Source organism: Schistocerca americana, chromosome 2, assembly GCF_021461395.2.
Source record: "Schistocerca americana isolate TAMUIC-IGC-003095 chromosome 2, iqSchAmer2.1, whole genome shotgun sequence".
NCBI classification, from domain to species: Eukaryota; Metazoa; Arthropoda; class Insecta; order Orthoptera; family Acrididae; genus Schistocerca; species Schistocerca americana.
In genome coordinates this window covers 692,351,629-692,373,898 of record NC_060120.1, presented here as the reverse complement: position 1 = coordinate 692,373,898, position 22,270 = coordinate 692,351,629, and the positions used below count along the sequence as shown (strand labels likewise).

Here is a 22,270-nt window from a genome sequence, read left to right as displayed (position 1 = left end):
GATTACGTCAGCACTTCCTCTCTCACATCTCCCCTCTCCACAACAGCCTAAAATATCCCCTTAATTCCATCTCTTTTGAGCCACTTATAACTTGTTCAGTCACATCAAATGTCAGCAGGAAGAAAATGGGATGAAGTCAAGCGAGACATTGAGTAAGAACTTAGAACTGAGGTACAACTTACTAGGAAGAAATGTAACATCGGAGAATTTTTAGCACTGATCTTATGGGTTTTTCACAGGGTTAGGAATTTATGGTGTCGAGTCGCAAAAAACATAAAATCGGAGAATATAAAATCAAAGTTCTACTGTATGTACCACTGACAAGCTCTATGCCCAAATATACATGACAATTAAATATTTTACTTGCCGCTCACGGTGTAAAACAAGATGACTTAACAAATCTCTAGGGTCATTAGCTGCCTACTGTGACTCATTGTAAATCACAATAGAATGATTGTCTGAAAGTACTTTTATACTTTTTAGTATTGCTGGTTATTTTTTTGCCTTTTGATGACAGTACAGGAACTCAATTTTGTGATGTACTGGTCATTTTTCTTTACGAGACTGCTGTGCTTAGACAGTAATGCTGATGACTCTATTCTTTCGCCACAGCTCCATTCAGGACAGCTATGAGAACAGCTGAGAAATGCAAATGTAGGAAAGGATTGCATACTGTTTCACAGACTTCCACAATATGAGCATGAAGACTGAATATGTTGGATTGGGGTTCTGTACACAAGAGCTTCCAAATGCCCTCACAAATAGAAGTCTTGTGGTTTTAGGTGCAGAAAACATGAAGGCCAAGAAACTGGTCCACCTCTACCTATCTCCCATTACAGAATCACAATACAAATTTTCAGTGCGATGGTAATTACCATCTGCTAACCCATACAGCAAATGGGCATCTGACAACTACTCATTTGAGTGCACTGCACTGTATCTGAAATCAAGTCCATGAAGAGCACTTAACAGCTGACGCTATGTGCTTGCACAATTTATAATGAACACTAAATACTTGATGCTTCATGCCTGATGCAAGTAGAGCAATGACATTAAGTCACATGTCAACACAAGCAACAAGGGAAGTCGTATATTGATGGAAGCAATGAAATGTGTCATAGTCAACATTACCTTAATTCAAATGGATCAACAAACACAAACCTAACAATTACAACTTACTGTACCATCTAAGCAAATGTAACCAAGAGGGCATTTTGGAGGATTCATACAAGAAAACATTTCATGTAATGCTGGAGTGTTGTGTTTCTGTGATTAATCTGATTATGAAGAGAAGTATAAAATGAGCTCTAGCATGGAAATACAGCATTTCTGGACCCATGTCCATAAAACACATTTTATTTTTCTGTGTGGGGAATGTTTCCAAACAATTTGGCCAGACATTTTTGTTACACCTGTACATGAAGAGTAACTACAATGATTATACCCTCAAATCTACGTAGGTAAATGGAAAAAGACTGATATCAGTAAGAATGATTTAAAATTAAAAAGAAATGTTTACAAACTTAAAAAGGCTTACATTTGGGCTGACTTCTTCCTCTGCAGCAGCATGTGTATCAGTCTTCTTCTTTGGTGCTTGTGTTTCAGATTTTTGTTTCTCTTTCTCCGCTTTCTCCTTTGCCTTTTGTTCAGCCTTTAGTCGTCTCTTCAGTTCACTGTTGAAGATTTTACATTTAGCAAGAATTAAACTTAATGATGGTAATATAATATGAATGTTTTTATTATTTCAATCTGGATATAAATTACTAATTTTTCTGCCTTTTTTCAGTAAATGCTACAAGGCCTCTTGTTGCATTAACTCTATTGCCATTCTTTAGACAAACCATTAAAGCAATTTGCCTTAAAAATAAAACAATGTACTACAAATAAATATGTACAGGATGATTCAAAAAGAATACCACAACTTTAAAAATGTGTATTTAATGAAAGAAACATAATATAACCTTCTGTTATACATCATTACAAAGAGTATTTAAAAAGGTTTTTTTTAACTCAAAAACAAGTTCAGAGATGTTCAATATGGCCCCCTCCAGACACTCGAGCAACATCAACCTGATACTCCAACTCGTTCCACACTCTCTGTAGCATATCAGGCGTAACAGTTTGGATAGCTGCTGTTATTTCTCGTTTCAAATCATCAATGGTGGCTGGGAGAGGTGGCCGAAACACCATATCCTTAACATACCCCCATAAGAAAAAATCGCAGGGGGTAAGATCAGGGCTTCTTGGAGGCCAGTGATGAAGTGCTCTGTCACGGGCTGTCTGGCGGCTGATCCATCGCCTCGGGTAGTTGACGTTCAGGTAGTTACGGGCAGATAAGTGCCAATGTGGTGGTGCTCCATCTCCAGATACTGTAGTCCAGTTACAGTAGCACCTTCGAAGAAAGGTGACGCTGACGCCTAGTCAACAGCGCCTCAAGCGAACAAATGTACAACTAAATGAAACTTTATAGCTTCCTTAATTTGCCGACAGATAGTGCTTAGCTCTGCCTTTTGTCGTTGCAGAGTTTTAAATTCCTAAAGTTGTGGTATTGTTTTTGAAGCACCCTGTATTTTAAAAAATAAAATAGCAGGAACAGAACCAGAGACACTAAAAACCTGTTTCTAAACACTTGGTATTTTTTTTCCTATTCCATTAGTTGCTTAGAAGACTGTGAGAAAACAGTAGGCTACCATAAAATGTGACAACTTCATGCATTCTACATGCAGTGAATAGCTTACATGTCATCAATGAATGACTGCTACAAACATGAATATATGTCATAGGTGCATCAAAGTCAGGCTATTAACACAACAAACAATATGCCAGTAATACTGAAAAGTCTCAGTACCTGCACCTAATGGAAAAAAATTATATTCAATTTTATGTACTCAAAGTTGCTGCTAAAATGTGCTACAGACCTGTTTATTAGTGACAAGTCATTCAGTAATTTAGATATGTTGGGAACTACACACATTTGGTATGATAAGTTATTTTTATTTTGGATTTATATCTGGTCTTCCAAATAAGCCTAATTTGTTATCCTCTAAAGTGGTGCAATTCATGACAAATATTCGTTTTACCATTGGATGTTTTGATAATGACAGGCAACATTAAGGTTGCATCACACATACAATTCAACTGTTTCACAAAATAATCACTACAGTGAGATATTTGGAAATCAGGTGATTTTTCTCCGGAACGTGAAATAACACGACTGAATCGAACAGGACCAAACTATAGAGGCAATTCACACATTATGTATCACCGCACCTACTACGAAAGTACTTGCTAGTCCAGTTGGTGGACGAATAGTATTACTACAAAAATGTAACAAACGCACCCTTTCAGATACAACGTACTTGAAGTGCACAGACATCGATGGCGGGAATGGTTTACAATTACTGGTTTACACCGTGTTATTACTGTCGTTACACGGCTAAGCGCCAACATACTAACGGTGAACTACTGCACCGTATGTTTCATTAGCTCATAAGTAACATATCCTAGAAGTAATTGAAAAGTATAACAAGGCATAAGGTTAATTAGTTCTCTTGTGTTTACATCTACATCACTCTGAAACTAAAAATGCAAGACACGTGAAGAGCAATTAACCGCGCACACGTGCACATGCCGTCACACAATCTTTGAGAATTCCATTATTAGAGTGTGAAAAAGTCTTACTTCTTCGATAGTTTCTCACTTCCAGCTTCTGCCATAGCACGTAAATATTGTTCTACAGTTTGTTTAGTGTTCCACAAAGCACAGTCACAAACAACTCCAAGGTATTTAAAACGAGGAAACCCGCCTGTACATCGATACTATACATGGCATCCAATGAAAGAGTGCGATCGGCGTACACCTGAGTGACGTGGGCAATAACAATACATTGTTTAAATTAGAACAGAAAACAATCAACAGAAGCTACTGAAATGTTTTGCGAGATATTTTTAAAACTTCGTCAAAATGTTTGAAAGATCATCGCGCTCTGTAAATCAAGACAAGATTTTGATTCAAGCAGAGCTCCCTGTTAAAGTCTTCGCCCTGATCCTATCGGGGAGCAATGTTTTTGGCTTGTTCGTATTTTACGTTTGGATTTCTTAACTACTTGCTGCAAAAATGATTCTATTTTTACGCTCGTTCCTTATGTTTGTTGTGCGTTGTCTTGACAACGTAAACAAGGTATACCTCAATTTGAAACAACTGAACGCAAGTGTTAATAAATATCTGTATCTCAGTTTAAATAACGCGTGCTTTTACGTTTCTTGAACGAAGGTTTGCCACTTGCTGTGAAAATATGCTCAGTACGAAGGATGTGAAGAGACTAGCAGAGTTGCTGAAAACAGAAGATCATGAATCTGACAGCGACGATGACTTACCAAAATCTGGTCTCGCTCGATTAGGTGAGCTGTGACGATGCTTGTAGCCCAAACGCTGCTTTTAATTACATATGTAATTGCACGTAAAAGTCGTAAATTTAGTGTTTATAATTTTAAGCAATAAACTACTTACAAGGACAGCACACTTACAGATTGCTTCAGACGGGAACTCGGTCTATGACAGTCATGCCAGCCGCGAGCCCCTTTGGTCCTTGTGTACGGACCCCTCAGTCCTCCTTTCCAACATCCAAGACTAAACTTGAATGAAGCACTTTCAATTTTATTATTAAGAGTTGTGTAAATAAGGCAAAGAAACACTTTTCATAAACAATTTATTGCCATTATAATGTTGGCGATTAAGAATATTCTTAAACGATGCCATTTAGGAAAGAGATTCCTATTAAATATAATTTCTTAGAGATTTCCTTTAACTGAAAACCATTATTGTGTCAGATCCATGAATATGCTAATTAATGTACGTTTCTGACTTAGTTTGTGGATGAAAGTTGCTTGAAGACTGAAATACACTTACAGAAATTGAACTTTTATTGCTTTTATATTTGCGGACTCTTCTATTATTTGCCGAGTATTCAAACTATCTAAGATCTCATATTGTATTGAAACAATAGCCACAGTAGTAAGTCGTTGCTGATGTATTGTTGATCTTAAATGATTTTGTACAGTTTTTAATTTTGAAGAGGATTTTTTACCAAGTGCAACAGTAAATGACAAAGTAAGAAATATTCTTAATGTTATTCCTGTGATAGGAAAAGTTGATATTAAATCAAGTGTAAATGGATATTGCAGAATGTTATGTGGATAACAAGACTAATTTTTTCTAGAAACTGCAGTTTTAAAGTGTTTTTTATTTCAAATTCGATAGATCCATATTGTGATGAATCACAACGATGTGGAATGAGTCAGGCTTCCATTATTATAGACATAAAATAAACAAATGTACTGTAACAAAAATATAGAAAACTAATGAAAAATTGAAGTAAAGTTAATAATGAGTAGTCAAAAATAACTCAATGTGTGGTTCAAGTAAACATGACATAAATTACTGAGAGTAACTTAAGGTTGAGAAAAAAGAATGTTTATACACTGTCCTTCATAAACCAGGAAGATGAATAACGGTTTGACAATACAAATTTACGAAAACAATCACTGATTAATCTTCAAGTACTCATCAAGAGAGCAGAATGGATTACATATAAGGTAATTTCTTAATTTAGATTTGAATGTAGGTGGAGCATTAATGTGGATTTTAATATTCGATGGAAGAGAACTGAAAACATTCGTTGCAGACTAGTGAAAAACGTTTTGTGTCTGAACTAGATGCAAGATCCCTATGTAAATCATTTTAGACTTTGTGTTGTGGTCATGGTATGCACTATTAAATGTAAAAAGAGAATTGTTATTAGTGACAAAAATTCGTCAAAGATAATGAGTATTGAGACATGGTGGTTAATATTTGGAGCTTATGGAACAGGTTTCTAAAAGAATATCTTGGGTGAATGCCACTCAAGATTCTAACTGCTCTCTTTTATGCAATAAAAATTTCTTTGTAGCTAAAGATTGACTCCCACAAAAAATTGTACCATATGACATGATAGAGTAAAAACCAAAAAAGCACCTTTGATATAATTCATATTACCAACACCAGCAATTACACACATGGAATAAATTACCACACTGTGTCTTTTCTGAATATCTAGAATGTGTTCAGACCAATTTTACATGCCATCAGTTAGAGTATTCATGAGTTTGACAATTCACAATATAATATATTTTGGTTATTCCAGTTCAAGTGAAATTTTTTACTTTCTTATTGAGATGCACAAAACTGCATATATTGAGTTTTTTCAATATCTAGTGCTAATCCATCAAACTTAAACCACTGTAAGGTGTTTACAAGTATAGTTTTACGTTTTCCACCAATTGTTTGGCTTTGAAGTGGACTATGCCATTAGCAAAAAGACTAAATTTTCTCTCAGTGTTTGTATGAAGGGGAAGATCGTTGATGAAGATAAGAAACAATAAAAGTCCCAAAATGGATCCTTGTGGCATTCCACACTTTAAAGCGCCCCAGCCAAATGAAATGGAACCGCTATCTTTACCATTAAGTATCACCTGTTGCTTTATATTGTGTAGATATAATGTAATCCATCTACCAGTGATGCCATTCAAAGTATAAAAATCAGTCATCCTTAAGAGAATGTTGTTATTTACATAGTCAAAGGCCTTTGACAAGTCACAGAAAAGTCCAATAGGTGACATTTTGTTATTTATTGATTCAAAAATTTCATTTGTGAGAGAGAAAGAAGCCTGCTCTGTTGATATGCTTTTTGGGAACCAAATTGTGTTTTGCACAGGATGTTGTGAATCAGTTTCTCTAATATTTTCGAGAAACAACTCATCAGAGATCTTGGGCAGTAGGTATATAAATTAATTTTTTCACCCTTCTTTAAAAGTGGTTTTATTATAGCAAATTGTAAGCAATTTGGGACAGCTTCTTGCTGCAACCATACATTGAAAATATTACACAAGACTTGATAAATATAATAATTACAGTGCTTCATTTTTGTATAAATCAATACTGTAAATGTCAGTTTAAGTTTCACATGTACATTGAGATGACATAAGTCATGGGATAGTGATATGCACATGTACAGATGGTGGCAGTATTACCTAAACAAGATTTAAAAGGGCAGTGCGTTGGTGGAGCTGTCATTTGCACTCAGGTGATTCATGTGAAAGATGTCCAACGTGATTTTTGCTGCGTGACAGAAATTAATGTCAGAATGGTAGCTGGAGCTAGATGCATGAGATACTCCATTTCAGAAATTTTAGAGAATTCAGTATTCTGAGATTCACAGGGTCACAAGTGTGCCTATAATACCAAATTTCAGGCATTACCTCCCACCAAGAACGACACAGTGTCTAACAGCCTTGACTTAACATCTGAGAGCAGCAGCATTTGTGTAGAGTTGTCAGTTATAACAGAAACAACACTGCTTGACATAACAGTAGAGATCAATGTGGAATGTATGACGGACATATCCATTAGCAAAGTGCAGTGAAATTTGGTATAATGAGCTATGGCAGCAGACGATTGATGTGAGTACCTTTGCTAACAGTACGATACCTACAGCAGCATCTCTCCTGGGCTCTTGACCATATTGGTCGACCTTGACGACCGGAAAACTGTGGCCAGGTCTGTTGAGCCCTGATTTCAATTAGTAAGTGCTGATGGCAAGGTTAGAGTGTGGCGGAGATCCCACAATCCCATGGATGCAGGATGTCAACAAGGTACTGTGCAAGCTGGTTGTGTCTCCATAATGATATGGATTGTGTTTACAAGGAATGGATTGGGTCCTCTGGTCCAGCTGAACCGATCATTGTCTATAAATGATTACGTTTGGCTACTTGCAGACCATTTGCAGCCATTCATGTTCCCATAACCCCAATAGAATTTTTTTCGGTGCCAATGCATCATATCATTGGGCCACAATTGTTTGCAATTGGATTGAAGAACATTCTTGACAATTCGAGAGAGATATTTGGCCACCCAAATAGTTTGACATGAATCCGACAAACATTGTTTGAGCATAATTGAAATGTCAGTTTGTGCACAAATTCCTGCACTGGCAACACTTTTGCAATTATGGTCAGCTGTAGAGGCATCATGGCTCAATGTTTCTGGAGGGGACCTCCAAAGACTTGTGGAGTCCATACTACGTGGAGATGCTGCAATATGCTGGCCATATTAGGAAGTATCCCAAGACTTTCGTCATCTCAGCGTAAATTTTTAAGGTTTCATTAATTCATTTCTAGAGTACCTAAATGCTGTACTACTGAAAAAGTAAAAAAATCGTCAAAAAGTTTTGTCTTCAAATCTATTTGTCAAGGAATTTAATGTCTGATCTAGAAGTCGAAAAAAATCTTGACTTCATAATTGATTTTGGGGTGTAATAAAATTTTGTTATGATGTTCTTACTGAAATTGTGTTGGTTTTTTCCTTGGGTGGCCTATATTTACTGGAAGGTAATCTGCTTCAGCATTTAGTTTATATGCGACTTTGGCAGCTCCCAGACCATTTGAAAAATTTCATCTATGCGGTTTTCTGTGAACTTACTAATTCAACTTTTTACCAAGTTTATGTATATGTAAGTATTAACAGTTAGACTTTGTAACATTTTACATAATTTCTTTCAAAACATCGAACCAGCTTAGAAAAGAGGAAATAAATTTATAATTCTGAATTTTTAAAGCAAATGAATGAATTTTGTGAGTTGTGATGCAGCCCAACCAGGAGAATTTTCTGATATATCTGGCACAGTATGAAATATTTTTTCAGTGTCATACCATAATGGTTTGACTGTTTTAATTGTTATGGACCATTGTGTACCTCTTAGTGCTTTTAATTTTAACTACGGTAAATATTTGCAGATGATTGACCACTTAATTATACATGATACTAACAAAATATAAATTTTTTGATGTGCATTGAAGAAATTGCTCGCTATGTGAGAAATATTTGCTGCATCATTTACTACTATGAGCTAAGCATGGAATTTAAAATGCATGTTTATTAATATCCAATTTTTTTTCTGAAATATGTTATGGTTTTCGCTTATGTTTGAGCAAATGTCATGACCTTTCCTGTACAAATTTTCAAGATGAAGGCTTAATTGCGACAGTTCAAAACAAAATTTAATAAACCCTCTCCAGTTGAACTGATGGTCAAACAAAAACCAATGAAGTATTCACATATCTCTACTTCTTTATTTGTGTAATTTAGACAAACATACCTAAGTATACAGAATGAGATTTTCACTCTGTAGCGGAGTGTGCGCTGACATGAAACTTCCTGGCAGATTAAAACTGTGTGCCCGACCGAGACTCGAACTCAGGACCTTTGCAGACTCGAAATCGGGACCTTTGCCTATCTGTGGGCAAGTGCTCTACCATGTGAGCTACTGAAGCACGACTCACGCCTCGTACTCACAGCCTTAATTCTGCCAGTATCTCGTCTCCTACCTTCTGAACTTTACAGAAGTTCTCCAGCAAAGGTCCCGAGTTCGAGTCTTGGTCGGGCACACAGTTTTAATCTGCCAGGATGTTTCATATCAGTGCGCACTCCACTGCAGAGTGAAAATCTCATTCCGGAAACATCCCCCAGCCTGTGGCTAAGCCATGTCTCCGCAATATCCTTTCTTTCAGGAGTGCTAGTTCTGCAAGGTTCGCAGGAGAGCTTATGTAAAGTTTGGAATGTAGGAGACGAGATACTGGTAGAAGTAAGGCTGTGAGTACCGGGCGTGAGTCGTGCTTCGGTAGCTCAGATGGTAGAGCACTTGCCCTCGAAAGGCAAAGGTTCCGAGTTCGAGTCTCGGTCGAGCACACAGTTTTAATCTGCTAGGAAGTTTCATACCTAAGTATAATTGTTATTTGTTCCACGTGGCTTGTGTGCAATGTATTATGATGGGAAAAAATTTTGATTCCCTGACATTGTTCAAAATACACACATCAAAAGAAGTTGAAGTTGAAGTTAGGGCATTGACTGCGCGTATTGTATCACAGACACATTCCCTTTGACTGTTCAGAGATGTCACTAAACCCGCCCAAAGATTTAAACAATCATGCATGTGCAGCACCTATTAGATGGAGGGGGTCGGAGGTACATGGCTCGTGTTGTCTGTAGTTCAACCATGCCTAGATGGTCAATACCATGGTTCGATCACGTCCACATTGCTACATTGTGCCACGAAGTGCTCTCAACAAGGGAAGTGTCCAGGTGTCTTGGAGTGAACCAAAGCGATGTTGTTCAGACATGGACGAGATACAGAGAGACAGGAACTGTCGATGACATGCATCACTCAGGCCGCCCAAGGGCTACTACTGCAGTGGGTGATTGCTCCCTACGCATTATGGTTCGGAGGAACCCTGACAGCAACGCCACCATGTTGAACAATGCTTTTCGTTCAGCCACAGGACGTTGTGTTACGACTGAAACTGCACGCAATAGGCTGTATGATGCGCAACTTCACTCCCTACGTCCATAGCGAGGTCCATCTTTGCTACCACGATACCATGCAGTGCCGTACAGATGGGCCCAATAACATGATGAATGGACTGCTCAGGATTGGCATCACATTCTGTTCACCGATGAGTGTCGCACATGCCTTCAAACAGACAATCGTCAGAGACGTTTTTGAAGACAACCCAGTCAGGCAGGACGCCTTAGACACATTGCCCAGCGAGTGCAGCAAGGTGGAGGTTTCTTGCTGTTTTGGCATGGCGTTCCTTGCTTTTTTGGGGTGGGCTGACGTACTCCGCTGGTGGTCATGGAAGACGCCATAACTGCTGTATGATACGTGAATGCCATCCTGCGACCATTAGTGCAACCTTATCAGCAGCATATTGCCGAGACTTTCGTCTTCATGGACGACAATTCGCGCTCCCGTCATGCACATCTTGTGAATGACGTCTTTCAGGATAACGACATCGCTCGACTAGAGTGGCCAACATGTCCTCCAGACATGGACCCTGTTGAACATGCCTGGGATGTATTGAAAAGGGCTGTTTATGGACGACGTGACCCACCAACCACTCTGAGGGATCTATGCCAAATCGCCATTGAGGAGTGGGACAATCTAGACCAACAGTGCCTTGATGAACTTGTGGATAGTATGCCACAATGAATACAGGCTTGCATCAATGCAAGAGGGTGTTGCTACTGAGTATTAGAGGTACTGGCGTGTACAGCAATCTCGACCACCACCTCTGAAGGTCTCGCTGTACGGTGGTACAACATTCAATGTGTGAATTTCATGAGCAATAGAAAGGGTGGAAATGATATTTATGTTTACGTCTATTCCAATTTTCAGTACAGGTTCCAGAACTCTGAATCAGATCTTGATCATTTCTCTAAACATGTTCTTATGTAACTGCATCAAATGATGATTTCATATACACTGCTTTTAGAAAACTTCAGTTGTAATGTTCAGAGATTTCCTTTTACGAAGCCTAAAAAGCCAGATATTGGTGTCATAAAAACTTGATGACAGCAATAATCTTTCCTAATACATTTCAGCACTGTTTGTTTCTGACTCTTCTAGTCTCAGTTTCTTCTGACTTACAGTACACATTATTCAATTGCATCCATGACTTCTCATTTTCATTGTCACTGATCTCATGTTTTTCAGAGTTAAAGATAAATGTTATCCATCTGAAAAGCCATTCAAATCAAACGGTCTACTTATGAAACATTTTACATCAGAAACAATAAACTTAATCATCTGAAAAAGAGTAAAGAAACCAGTTTCTATTACGTTTTTCACAGTTAGAAGGATTTATATAACAGTAAATGCCAACAAATTTTCTTCTATCATCATTAATGCCAAAACTGTGATTTTTCACCTGAAGAGGACTATGTGTAACTGAAATATTGAGAAAATCACTATTAATACTAGCAGGCCACAACCTTGGGGTCATCATTAAATTGTCAAATTACTACAAATTGCTTGAAGATTCCCCAGAAGTGCCCTCACTTGTATCACTGTTATCATTAAGAGCATCTGAAAGATGGGACTATCTTTTTGTCCCTCTCCACTTCCATATGTTTGGATCCTGATGTCGGGAATGTGACACAGCCAAGAATTTCCTGAAATTTTTTATCAGACTTGCTTAAAACTTTCACAGTAGAACAGGTCAGTTTTTCTTTCTGTTTTTCCCTCTCTCATGTTTGTTGGTAAAACTGAGATAGAGAAAGTTTTTTGTCTTTTGTTGTTCCTGAAAGAATTATTTAGTGATTGGATTAGATTAGATTCTGTTTTCGTTCCGTAGACCCAAAAATGAGATGATTCTCATGGGTGTGGAACATGTCGAATTTTACTGTCTTCGCAAAATTGATTACATTGAAATGTATTCTGCGATGTTCACTTGTGGTGGCTCGCGAGTGAGGTGCAGGTGCAATGTAGTAAATGGCAGTTGAGCTGTCTACACTGTTCATTGACTAAGCATATGTCACAGCATGTACTGAAAAAAAAACTGCCTCTACATACCCGTGGTACCTAATTACATACACGCATCTAGTAAAGCTGCCTGTATGACCCCTGCCTTAGTCTTTGCCTCCTCTTTCGCCAAAGCTACTACAGGATATTTTGTATCGACTCTGGAAGGAAATTTGCCCATACGTCTTGTGGTAAACTGTTTACTATTCATTCGTCGTATCTCAGCTGTAAACAGAAAAACTTTGAGCAAGGACGTCTAGCTGAGAATAAGAAGAAGCGTAGCTGGAAATTATATGATAGAATAGTTATGTTCTGGACTGTGATATGTTTTATGCTGGATTCAAACTAGAACTTGTACTACTCTGGAACATCAACTAACTACCATGAACATGCTTGTGATAGTTGTTTGTGTAAGAAACCTTTTGGATTATTTATAAATTCAGTAATAAATTGTATACAGTGAACTCTGATGTCTCTCTACCATCATTCCACAAGGGAAGTCCCAAGTACTTCTTACTTTATGTATTTAAGTTGGATGAAAATACAAGTGCAGTGCTGGGGTTGCTATAATGAAATTGGTGTTGGAGAGAAAGGTTCGGTCAAACTCAAATAAGCTGAGAAGAGAAAGCGATATAAAACGTCATTCATATTCACTGAAGTACAGCGGTAGTCAGTTATCTGTTCTCAGTGAATCCTGCACAGTGATTAACTTTTAGCAAGAATACCTCTTCCTCTAGCATTGTGCAATTCAGAACTTCACAATAGCTATAAAAGCCATATCTAGAGCTACTTTCAATGAAAAAGTACTATTTTAAATTTAAATTTATTTTGCACTTAGCTCCCAATAATAAAATTATTGAAATTTGTAGTACAATGATTTAAACCTTCAGAAACATTGGATAGTCAAACTAATATTTTAATACTTTTTCCTTCGTCACTTTAGCAGTCTGCTACTAAGTAGAGTTCACATGAATAAGTTAGTATTGAAGTAAAGGTTAAAATCACGAATTCTACCAAAACTCAGAATACATTAATTTCAAATTGTAACATATATGACTATATATGGATGGATGAAAGTATATGTGAGTGTGTGTGTGTGTGTGTGTGTGTGTGTGTGTGTGTGTGTGTGTGTGTGTGTGTGTGTGATATGGATGGATGAAAGTATATGTGAGTGTGTGTGTGTGCATTTGTGTGTGTGTGTGTGTGTGATATGGATGGATGAAAGTATATGTGAGTGTGTGTGTGTGCATTTGTGTGTGTGTGTGTGTGTGTGTGTGTGTGTGTGTGTGTGTGTGTGTGGAGAAACTCTGGTTTGATAGATACAATAAATAAGCATACATTGTCATGTTTCACTGCTAAAAATCTCGACTTGAATTGTGTTGGGTATCCATGAGAATTTGATGTGTTGTTGAAATTTGGGTGTATTCTCGACAGTCGAAATTATTGCGGATTTTGATAATCGCATGTATAGAGAATGTGAATTCTCAAGGTTCAGTCCAATAGAGTGTACTTCATGCATGTGCAGAATGCTCTGATGCCTGCTATGGAGGGCGGTAGTCAAACAGACAGTGGCTGGGGCTCCGTATTCTAGTTGTTGAATGAGGCTTGTACTGAGTTTGTCAACCAAAGGGCAGTAGTTCAGATGAGTATGAGCTTCTGCTTTTCTCTGTACTTGCTTTGAGGAAAAGTTGAAACTGAATGCATGAAATTAACTAGGAATGACAACACCATACCAATTTAAGTTTCTCTGCAAAGTGCTTTGGCCATGTGAAGACTGTTTATTCAGTTATTTGTGAATATCTTGAGAGCAGTTCCAAATAATTCGCAACCTTGTTGAACTCTTTATCAGGAAAATTAAAGCGAACTGAAAGTGCCTTGGATCATGATCAGGACGATAATGTGGCTGTGGTTAGCATCTTATTTACTAGAACTTTAATTCATTTTGTGACTTATTTAAAATATAGGTCTTTGTTCTTAACATCATGATATATGTTTACTTGCAGAATGAACAGGAATAGATTACACTATAACTTGCAAAAACAACAATTATTACATTAAGAAATGTCGTTGAAATGCTGAGTTGCTGATTCATGAACTTGTTTCACACAAGAAAATTCCACATGCACTAAATTGAGTTTGATCACCCTACAACATTATTTCTGTGCTGTAATTTCACTGAACTCTGTGATATAATTATGTAACAATGCGTGCTCTGCATCTTCAAGCAAGTATACAACTGCATTAAAAAAAAGCGACTGTCATGCTTTAAATGATTTAAATGCATGAACGAGCCAAAAAACAAATTGGCTCTATAATCGAGATGTGGCATTTGTGTTGTGTTACATTCTTTGTTCTATAGATCGCTCAAATTGCAACTATGAGGGCTTGCTGAAAAGTACTATTTCTGAATTTTTAATGTGAAAACTCTTGAAAGTTTTTCAAATAAAACAAACATTAATAACATTTTATATCTTTATTTTTCGTGTCTACATACCTATTTCTCAACATAGTCATCCTGGTGATAAAAACATTTCTTCCAGAGAGAGACAGTTCGTTGATACCATCATTGTAGAGTGTTTGACATTGTGATGGGGTCACAGCCTCACCTCTGCTCGCACTGCTTCATCACAATCAGAATGAAGCGCTCGAATGTTTTCTTTAAGTTTTGAAAGCAAGTGAAAATCAGTTGGAGCTAGATCAGGACTCTGTGGAGGATGATCGATGACAGGGCATCCAATGCATTGGATTGTTGCATCTGTTGCAGCGCTTGTGTGTGGTGTGGTATTGTCATGCTGAAGGAGAGGGAGCTCCCTATGTGGATGAACCCTTCGAATTGTAAACTCGATTACAGCACACTGTTTTTTAGTCACTGACATACTGTAGTTACGCTACACACCACCATTCTACACGCTGCAACTCGGAGCTCCTGGCAGCAGAGGGCTGCAAATATGTAAATAAGAAAAATATAGATGTAGAATGTTGATAACGTTTGTTTAATTTAAAAAACCTTATGTGTTTTTGCATAACAAATTCGAAAGCATTATTTTTCAGCATGGCCTCACAATCTTTGTTCACTCCTTTTTGTATTGGATAATTTGCCAAAAGATTAAATTTCCACATATCTCTCTTCAATTTGTATTCTATTATGCCACATTTTTGTAGATGTGTATGATACAAAAATAATTTTTTGTTCTAAATCCAAGGGCCTCTCTGTTGAAATTGTTAATATTAGTAACAATGCTGTGTGACTCAAGAGCCTGGCACAGATGGAGTAACCCTATCAGGACAAGGGGACTTATAGTTCAGTGCGTAGTCTGAACGATGGTCATGCCTGATGTACTCATATCTCCAAGAGGTGAAGGGTAGATTCAAAGGTTAACCGAAAAATTTTCATGGTCTGACCAGTATCTGATCTCACAGTGTTTGGGTTTCCATTCAAGTTGTTTAGCTATTAGATCGCAATGCTTGGACTCTTCCCCATGTAGCAAACATGCGCAGCTTGTACAATGCTTGTACAAAGAGCTTGTACAAAGAGCTTGTACAAAGCTGTCTGCTGCTAGCCATGTAAAAGAGCACATTAACGCAGCCTTCTGTTTGACCTAACCGATGTGGGATGCAACATAATACAGTGTCTAAGGGATTTGTACATGGGGCCATGCACTGAAGCAGCAAATTGTCACAATGAATGCAATTTTGGTTCTATTGTTAAGAGTAGTGAACTGCAACAACTCCATTAAAATTGTCGACTCACCAATTGATTTCTTTGTTATTATGAAGAGGAAATTCTCTAATAGTTGGAAATAACCTCCTTTAACTGTCGATATAGCCGACTATTCAAGTATTTTATTATTTATACTTATTTCAAAAAATAGACTATAGTCGGTAGAACCATTCATTTAAAACACCATAAGGATGACAGATTGTATGTTAATTTTCCCTGCTTACATTACATTTTGGTACAACCCAATGGATTATAATTATTGAAACACTAAGCACATTTAAGTGATCCCTTCCCCACTCTGCTAGAGTTCACGCAGGATAGCACAGCCAGTAGATGCATAGATGACAGGGCATGTGTGAGAAGAGCAGTTGTGGTGGGGATTATGGCCAGGCGCTGTAGGGAAATGTCAGGCGCTAGAGGGGAAGTGTCATTCTAAACTGAAGCTTACACTCACTTTTTTTTATAAATGTGAAGTGAAGCCCTCCATGCCCACACTTGCAAGTGATCATTTAAAATGATCTGCATCTCTGCTCTTGCTAGTAACTAAAAATAATTCGGCTGAAAATGCAACAAAATCAGCGATTTATTTTCCTCTGGCTTGTTAACCATTTGTAACTTTTAGAGACCTGTCATGAGTGACCAAGTTCTCGTTTTGCCATGTTAAAATATTCTTGTTTTGCGAAAACACAGCAGAGTTTACACAGCAGAGTTTACACAGTGTCACTGTACAAGCATGTTTTGCAGAGACAGTTGGGAGAGATTTGTGAAACAGTGGTTTACCGCATTTCTGGTACAAAAATAAACGTATAATGTCGTCACTTACGTTGTTGCAAACTCATATCATTTCCAATTTCAGCAGCTATCGATAGCCCTTAAAAATTACAGTCTTTCATCAAAAAAATTGGTAGTTAGTGGAATAACACAGTAGATAACAAAGTTTTGCATAATAAACGAATGGAAAACTCTTTGCATACTATCATTTGTGAAACTTTCATTTCGTTATCTCAAACGGTTAACGAACTGTGGCTCTATTCATGGCGTTCGCGATCGCAAATGAGTGTGCTACATCATATCGATTTCCTCGAGGTTGGTGGCAGTTAGAGACCTCCACCAAAGTCTATAGAAAAATTCAGTATGCTAGCTAAATTTAATACACAGCAGCTTATCATGTAATATGCACCAAACACAAAATCATAGCGATCCCTAGTTTCTGTTGCAAAACTCTATTGAATTTCGCGCATTGTCTTACTTCTGTGCAAATACCACAATAACTGTGATCATTAATAAAATGACGGGCACTTTATCATAAAGCTGACGTGTAAAGCTACAAATAACGCAATTTTTTATTTTTTTCTTACTCAACAGTATATGTAAAATCGTTTGAGAAAGACTGCAGGGTGTGCGACTCGATTCTCTCATCGTCGACCACCTGAAAGGGGGCAAACACTGTCGGGCTCCTCTTCTGAACAAAACGAATGAACTGGCCCAGCGCTTTGGATGAAAACTGGTCACTCTGTTTTGGCCACCATATCCTGTGCAGACTCTGCCACTCTATTATTACAAGAGCTAATGAAATTAAGGTAGTCAACGATCAATGGACGCATTCTGTACACTGTGCGAGTTCATTCTTTTGTTCATAGTCACCTTAATTAGCTTTAATTTTCGAACAGTACTTCCCCTGGAGTGCAAGGACATTCAGCTCTCAGCGTAACCCTCACAGAGTACTGCTGTTTCATCACTGGTGAAGTCATCTGTGTAGTTATCAGCCAGTTTCTTTTCCATGACCTTCTCACGTTGTAACACAAAATAAAGTACTGTAGCACAGAAGAAAGTGAATATTTCATTTATTTAATTTTTGAATGAATTAGAATTTAGCAGTGGCTTTTATTGCAGAACTAGCTCTCCTCTATAGTCGTGTAGAGCATTTCCCTAATGGCCATGCAAACTAAGTAAGCGGTGCATCTACATAACCAACACTTCAACAAACCTAACAAGAAAATCAGTTATGTACTCGAGTCATGAAGGGGTAGCAAACAGAGAAACACACTACACATTTCATCAACTCACTGTTAGAAACAGCTAATCTGTGAGATTATTACTATTATTTGTGATTGTGTGTGAAACTATTGTTTCGTGAGAAAGGGATTGGTCATATAGTAGCCTCACTGTTGGTGATTCTTGAACTCCCATAAATTTTCTCGTTGTTTCTTTGTTACACATGGTACCTACAATTGTTTCTCTACATGTATTTCAGCCTTAAATACAATGTATGAACATTATTATTTTACAAAGTATCTGAGACAACTTGAACTATTGAACATAAAATCTGTGAGATGAATTGCACCCATAATGACCTTGTCATAATATGCCTTGCTCTTGATCTTCAAACACCTTCCTTTATCTAAAAATAAACATATTCTACATTCCTCTTCAAGATAACACTTGGTTCAGTCGGGCTGGATTTAATGTATGATTCTATTTAAGACAAACAAAGAATCTGAAAAGTCGGAAATCCTAGATCTTACTTCCGCCTGCAAATTTAATAATGTTAGTTTGCCACAAATATCAGACGAATGCTAGCACAGAGGTTCACCCTTTTGAATTAAAATGAAACCAAGATGGCTACTTCATTTTAAAAATTAGCTGTATTACTGATTGCAATAACTTGGTTAATAATGTTCCTCCATCATGAAATGGCCAGTCACCATGTGTTCAATTTCTTTTTCTGCAGTCCAGTTCATAGCATCTACCCTGTTAGAAGATGAATAATGTTTCTCTCCTAGGTAACTCGTAGTAGAACTGGTAGCATTACACAAGTCTGAAGGATGCAAAGAGTTTTTCTAATGATATGTTAACAGGACTGTTACAGGATAGTTAGTTTGTGAGGGAAAACTTCTATGTATTGCTACTCCTTTTATACAAGACACTGCCAAGTCTGTGCTAATCTTAAGTTACAGTTTCGACAGTCACAGACAATCACAGTTAATCATAATAGCCAGATTATGGTATTTAACCGACCCTGTTAACAGAAAGACCACAAAATGAATTGTCTGTGACAGAATACTCAATTATCCAGATCAGTCTCTTTGAACACTTAGTTCTCAGTTGCGACTTGCACAATGCGGCACACAGCATTTAGTTATTTACAAAATCCCAGTTTACGTATAGAAATTGGTATTTCGTGTGTTTGTCTTTCTCACATGTTTGCATTCGCCTTGCGGCACTACAGGGTGAAGTGTTTCATATTAGTCCATAAAATTATTGCAGGTATACATAGCTCCTAATCTATGCATCCAAACATGGCGAGGGCTGAGCTCCAAACTTAATTTAGACTTCACAAAGCAGTAAAGACAGTACGTGTGAATGAATTGCAGTCTGATTGGCTGATATACATCATAGCCATATCAGTATTAAATAACACCTCTTTTATTGATAGTTTTATGAACTATTTATTAAATGAACAAATTTGTAAAGTCCACAAATATCAAAATAGCTCCAGCTATCAACAACTGAACTATCATAAAATATTTCCTGTTTCTCAGAATCATAAACTGATTCATTACACTTTACAAATTTCTTCTGAGAGTATGATTCACTCTTTGTACTGGTACAAGTCCCTACTACCGTTTACTCAGTTAAAAGACATGTAAATATTCATTTATGATGTTACTTTGAATTTACACCATCATTCACACTAATACTTAAACATATTATATCATCACTATTTAGCAGAAGACATAATATTCACAAAAGATAAAGTATTGTTTGCAAAATATACTGTTTTCATTACTGGATTTTATAAATCTATAAGGTGCTGGCAACTTTCAGCCATAGCTGTGACTATTAGGAACCCTGATGCATCGTAAGAACACATATTTTGTGCTTGAACGTTGACTCATGTATGAAGCTATTTACTCATTACTGCCTGACTTACATAATTGTCATACAAGTACTTTGCCTCACACTAAATTCTTGCAAACAAATTTTTAATAATTGTTCTACTTGTGACTATTTTTCAAATTTTAATAGTTTCCCAAAGCAAACTTAATAATTCTTGTTTTGGACTTGGCAATTCGAAAACTAACCTAGCCTATTGTTTTAAAAATCTTAATTTTTTAATTCAGTTGTTTACCAAATCAAGTTATGTACAAATTCTTGTTCGAAACAATAAATTTACTTCTGTTTCCAGAACAGTTCAAATTCTTTACAGCATTTTATTTAAATGTTATATTTCAGTTTTGTTTACATTTTCATCACTCTACGCCGGCCGGTGTGGCCGAGTGGTTCTAGGCGCTCCAGTCTGGAACCGCGCGACCGCTACGGTCGCAGATTCGAATCCTGCCTGGGGCATGGATGTGTGATGTCTTTAGGTTAGTTAGGTTTAAGTAGTTCTAAGTTCTAGGGGACTGATGACCTCAGCAGTTAAGTCCCATAGTGCTCAGAGCCATTTGAACCATTTGAATCATCACTCTAATTTCCCACAATTTTCACTTTATAGTGCGTCCACATATACTTGCAGATTCCTTCTACCTTACAGTCGACAATTTATTGGTGTCCTCTCAAATGTTGTAATCATTTTTCTCACATCACCTTATTTGTGTGGCATCCATAATACTCCTCCTTCACTTACAATACAGTCAAGTTCTGAATAGTGGCGTTTGGGGGGATGGGGTTGGACGAAATAGTGGAAACTGATTAATAATTGCTGCTTGAGTAACTAAAATAATTAACTGGAAAGAATAATTGAAAGAAATTGGATGGTACACGTGTCTGGGGTGAACTTCAACAGGTACTAATATTGTCGCAGAAGAAGCTGAGTAGCACCGTTTTCATTCATCTAATTACACCTTCTTCTACGTGGCAATATTAACAGACCACCTATGTCAATACATTAAAGACCATTATTCATCATTTAAAGTTACGAACTTCTTCCCAGTAATTTCATTGTACGCAGTGCGTGTGTGAATTCCTAAGGGACAAAAACCTGAGGTCATCGGTCCTGGGACTTACACACTAGTTACACTAATTGAAACTAAGTTATGTTAAGAACAACACACACACCCATGCCCAAGGGAGGACTTGAACCTCTGGCAGGAGGGGCCGCGCAATCCATGACATGGCACCTCAAACTGCATGGCCACTTTGTGTGGCCATTGTGCGTAGTGCTGTTTATGGCAATGCTGGTAAAGAGGAACGCACCTTCACTGTTCACTCAATTTCCTCTTGTCTGCTTCAAACTTCATGATGCAGAAATCTCGGTGAAGGCCAAATGATGAATCAGATGTGTGTTATTGATGTAAATATATATGTGAAGAAACTTGCCTTCCTAATAACCTTTATAACATCTTTTAACATATGGTTGGAATACACATTTCAAACAATACTGGCATGATGGAGCTAGTCATATGTCTACTACTTTTAGAAGCAGACAGAGGAAGCTACAGAAATTAATCAATTGAAAAGCATGTATCATCAAAATGTTTTCTCTGGCACAAAATAATTAGTTACTTCACCATTGGTTATACCACTTTTAGAGGCAGACAGGTGAAGCTACAGAAATTAACCAATTGAAAAGCATGTATCATCAAAATGTTTTCTCTGGCACAAAATAATTAGTTACTTCACCATTGGTTATATATATATATATATATATATATATATATATATATATATATATATATATATATATAGAGAGAGAGAGAGAGAGAGATTCCATGTATAAAAAGAAAAGAACGACAAAAGAAAAAATAATATGATCCATTACAGTCGCCCCAACTGTGCACTGATGTCATATGGAGGTGCACACTGTCTGAGCGTATTTCCCTTTTTGAGGGTTGATAACCCTGGCTGGCATGGGCATAGCCTTTATTGTCTGCCATTGGAGTTATCCTTTATGGTTACCAGTTTATATGGGCATGTCAGCTTCATTTAACACATACATATATAAGTTTTCTTTCATAACAAAGTGCTTGCTGTAGCCGCATAGTCCCATTCTTCTAAGTCAGTATCTGCCCAGTGTTTAGCTTGCGAAGCATGCGCGCGCAGTGCAACGGTCGTTGTCGTCCCAACTCGCGCTCACGTGCATAGTGCATATTATGCCGGTTTACGTTACCGCTGTTGGCGAATGACGCTTCGTCGCTAAGCAGAACGTGTGCAAA

General features: G+C 37.4%; 2 protein-coding genes and 1 non-coding gene across 4 annotated transcripts in view; 2 read left to right on the top strand and 1 right to left on the bottom strand.

The window, feature by feature from the left end:
• LOC124593035 (lysine--tRNA ligase) overlaps nucleotides 1-3,848 on the bottom strand; it is an 84,662-nt gene extending 80,814 nt beyond the window's left edge. The window contains exons 1-2 of one of the 2 annotated variants that reach the window (XM_047131893.1): nucleotides 3,682-3,848; nucleotides 1,538-1,673 (exon numbers count right to left, since the gene is read on the bottom strand). In XM_047131893.1, coding sequence (XP_046987849.1) covers nucleotides 1,538-1,673; nucleotides 3,682-3,716 — 171 coding nt within the window. In that variant the 5' untranslated portion in view covers nucleotides 3,717-3,848. Of the gene's footprint in view, nucleotides 1-1,537; nucleotides 1,674-3,340; nucleotides 3,605-3,681 lie in introns of those variants that run through there. The other variant, XM_047131892.1, reaches the window with a different exon arrangement.
• Nucleotides 3,849-4,144: 296 nt separating this feature from the next.
• LOC124596284 (dynein axonemal assembly factor 6) overlaps nucleotides 4,145-22,270 on the top strand; it is a 62,251-nt gene continuing 44,125 nt past the window's right edge. Inside the window, exons 1-2 of the mRNA XM_047135376.1 lie at nucleotides 4,145-4,179; nucleotides 4,273-4,400. Of these exons, the coding sequence (XP_046991332.1) occupies nucleotides 4,295-4,400 (106 nt within the window). The 5' untranslated portion in view covers nucleotides 4,145-4,179; nucleotides 4,273-4,294. The remainder of the gene's footprint in view (nucleotides 4,180-4,272; nucleotides 4,401-22,270) is intronic.
• On the top strand, nucleotides 9,706-9,780 carry Trnas-cga. The gene has a single exon. It is a non-coding gene; the product is annotated as a tRNA-Ser (tRNA).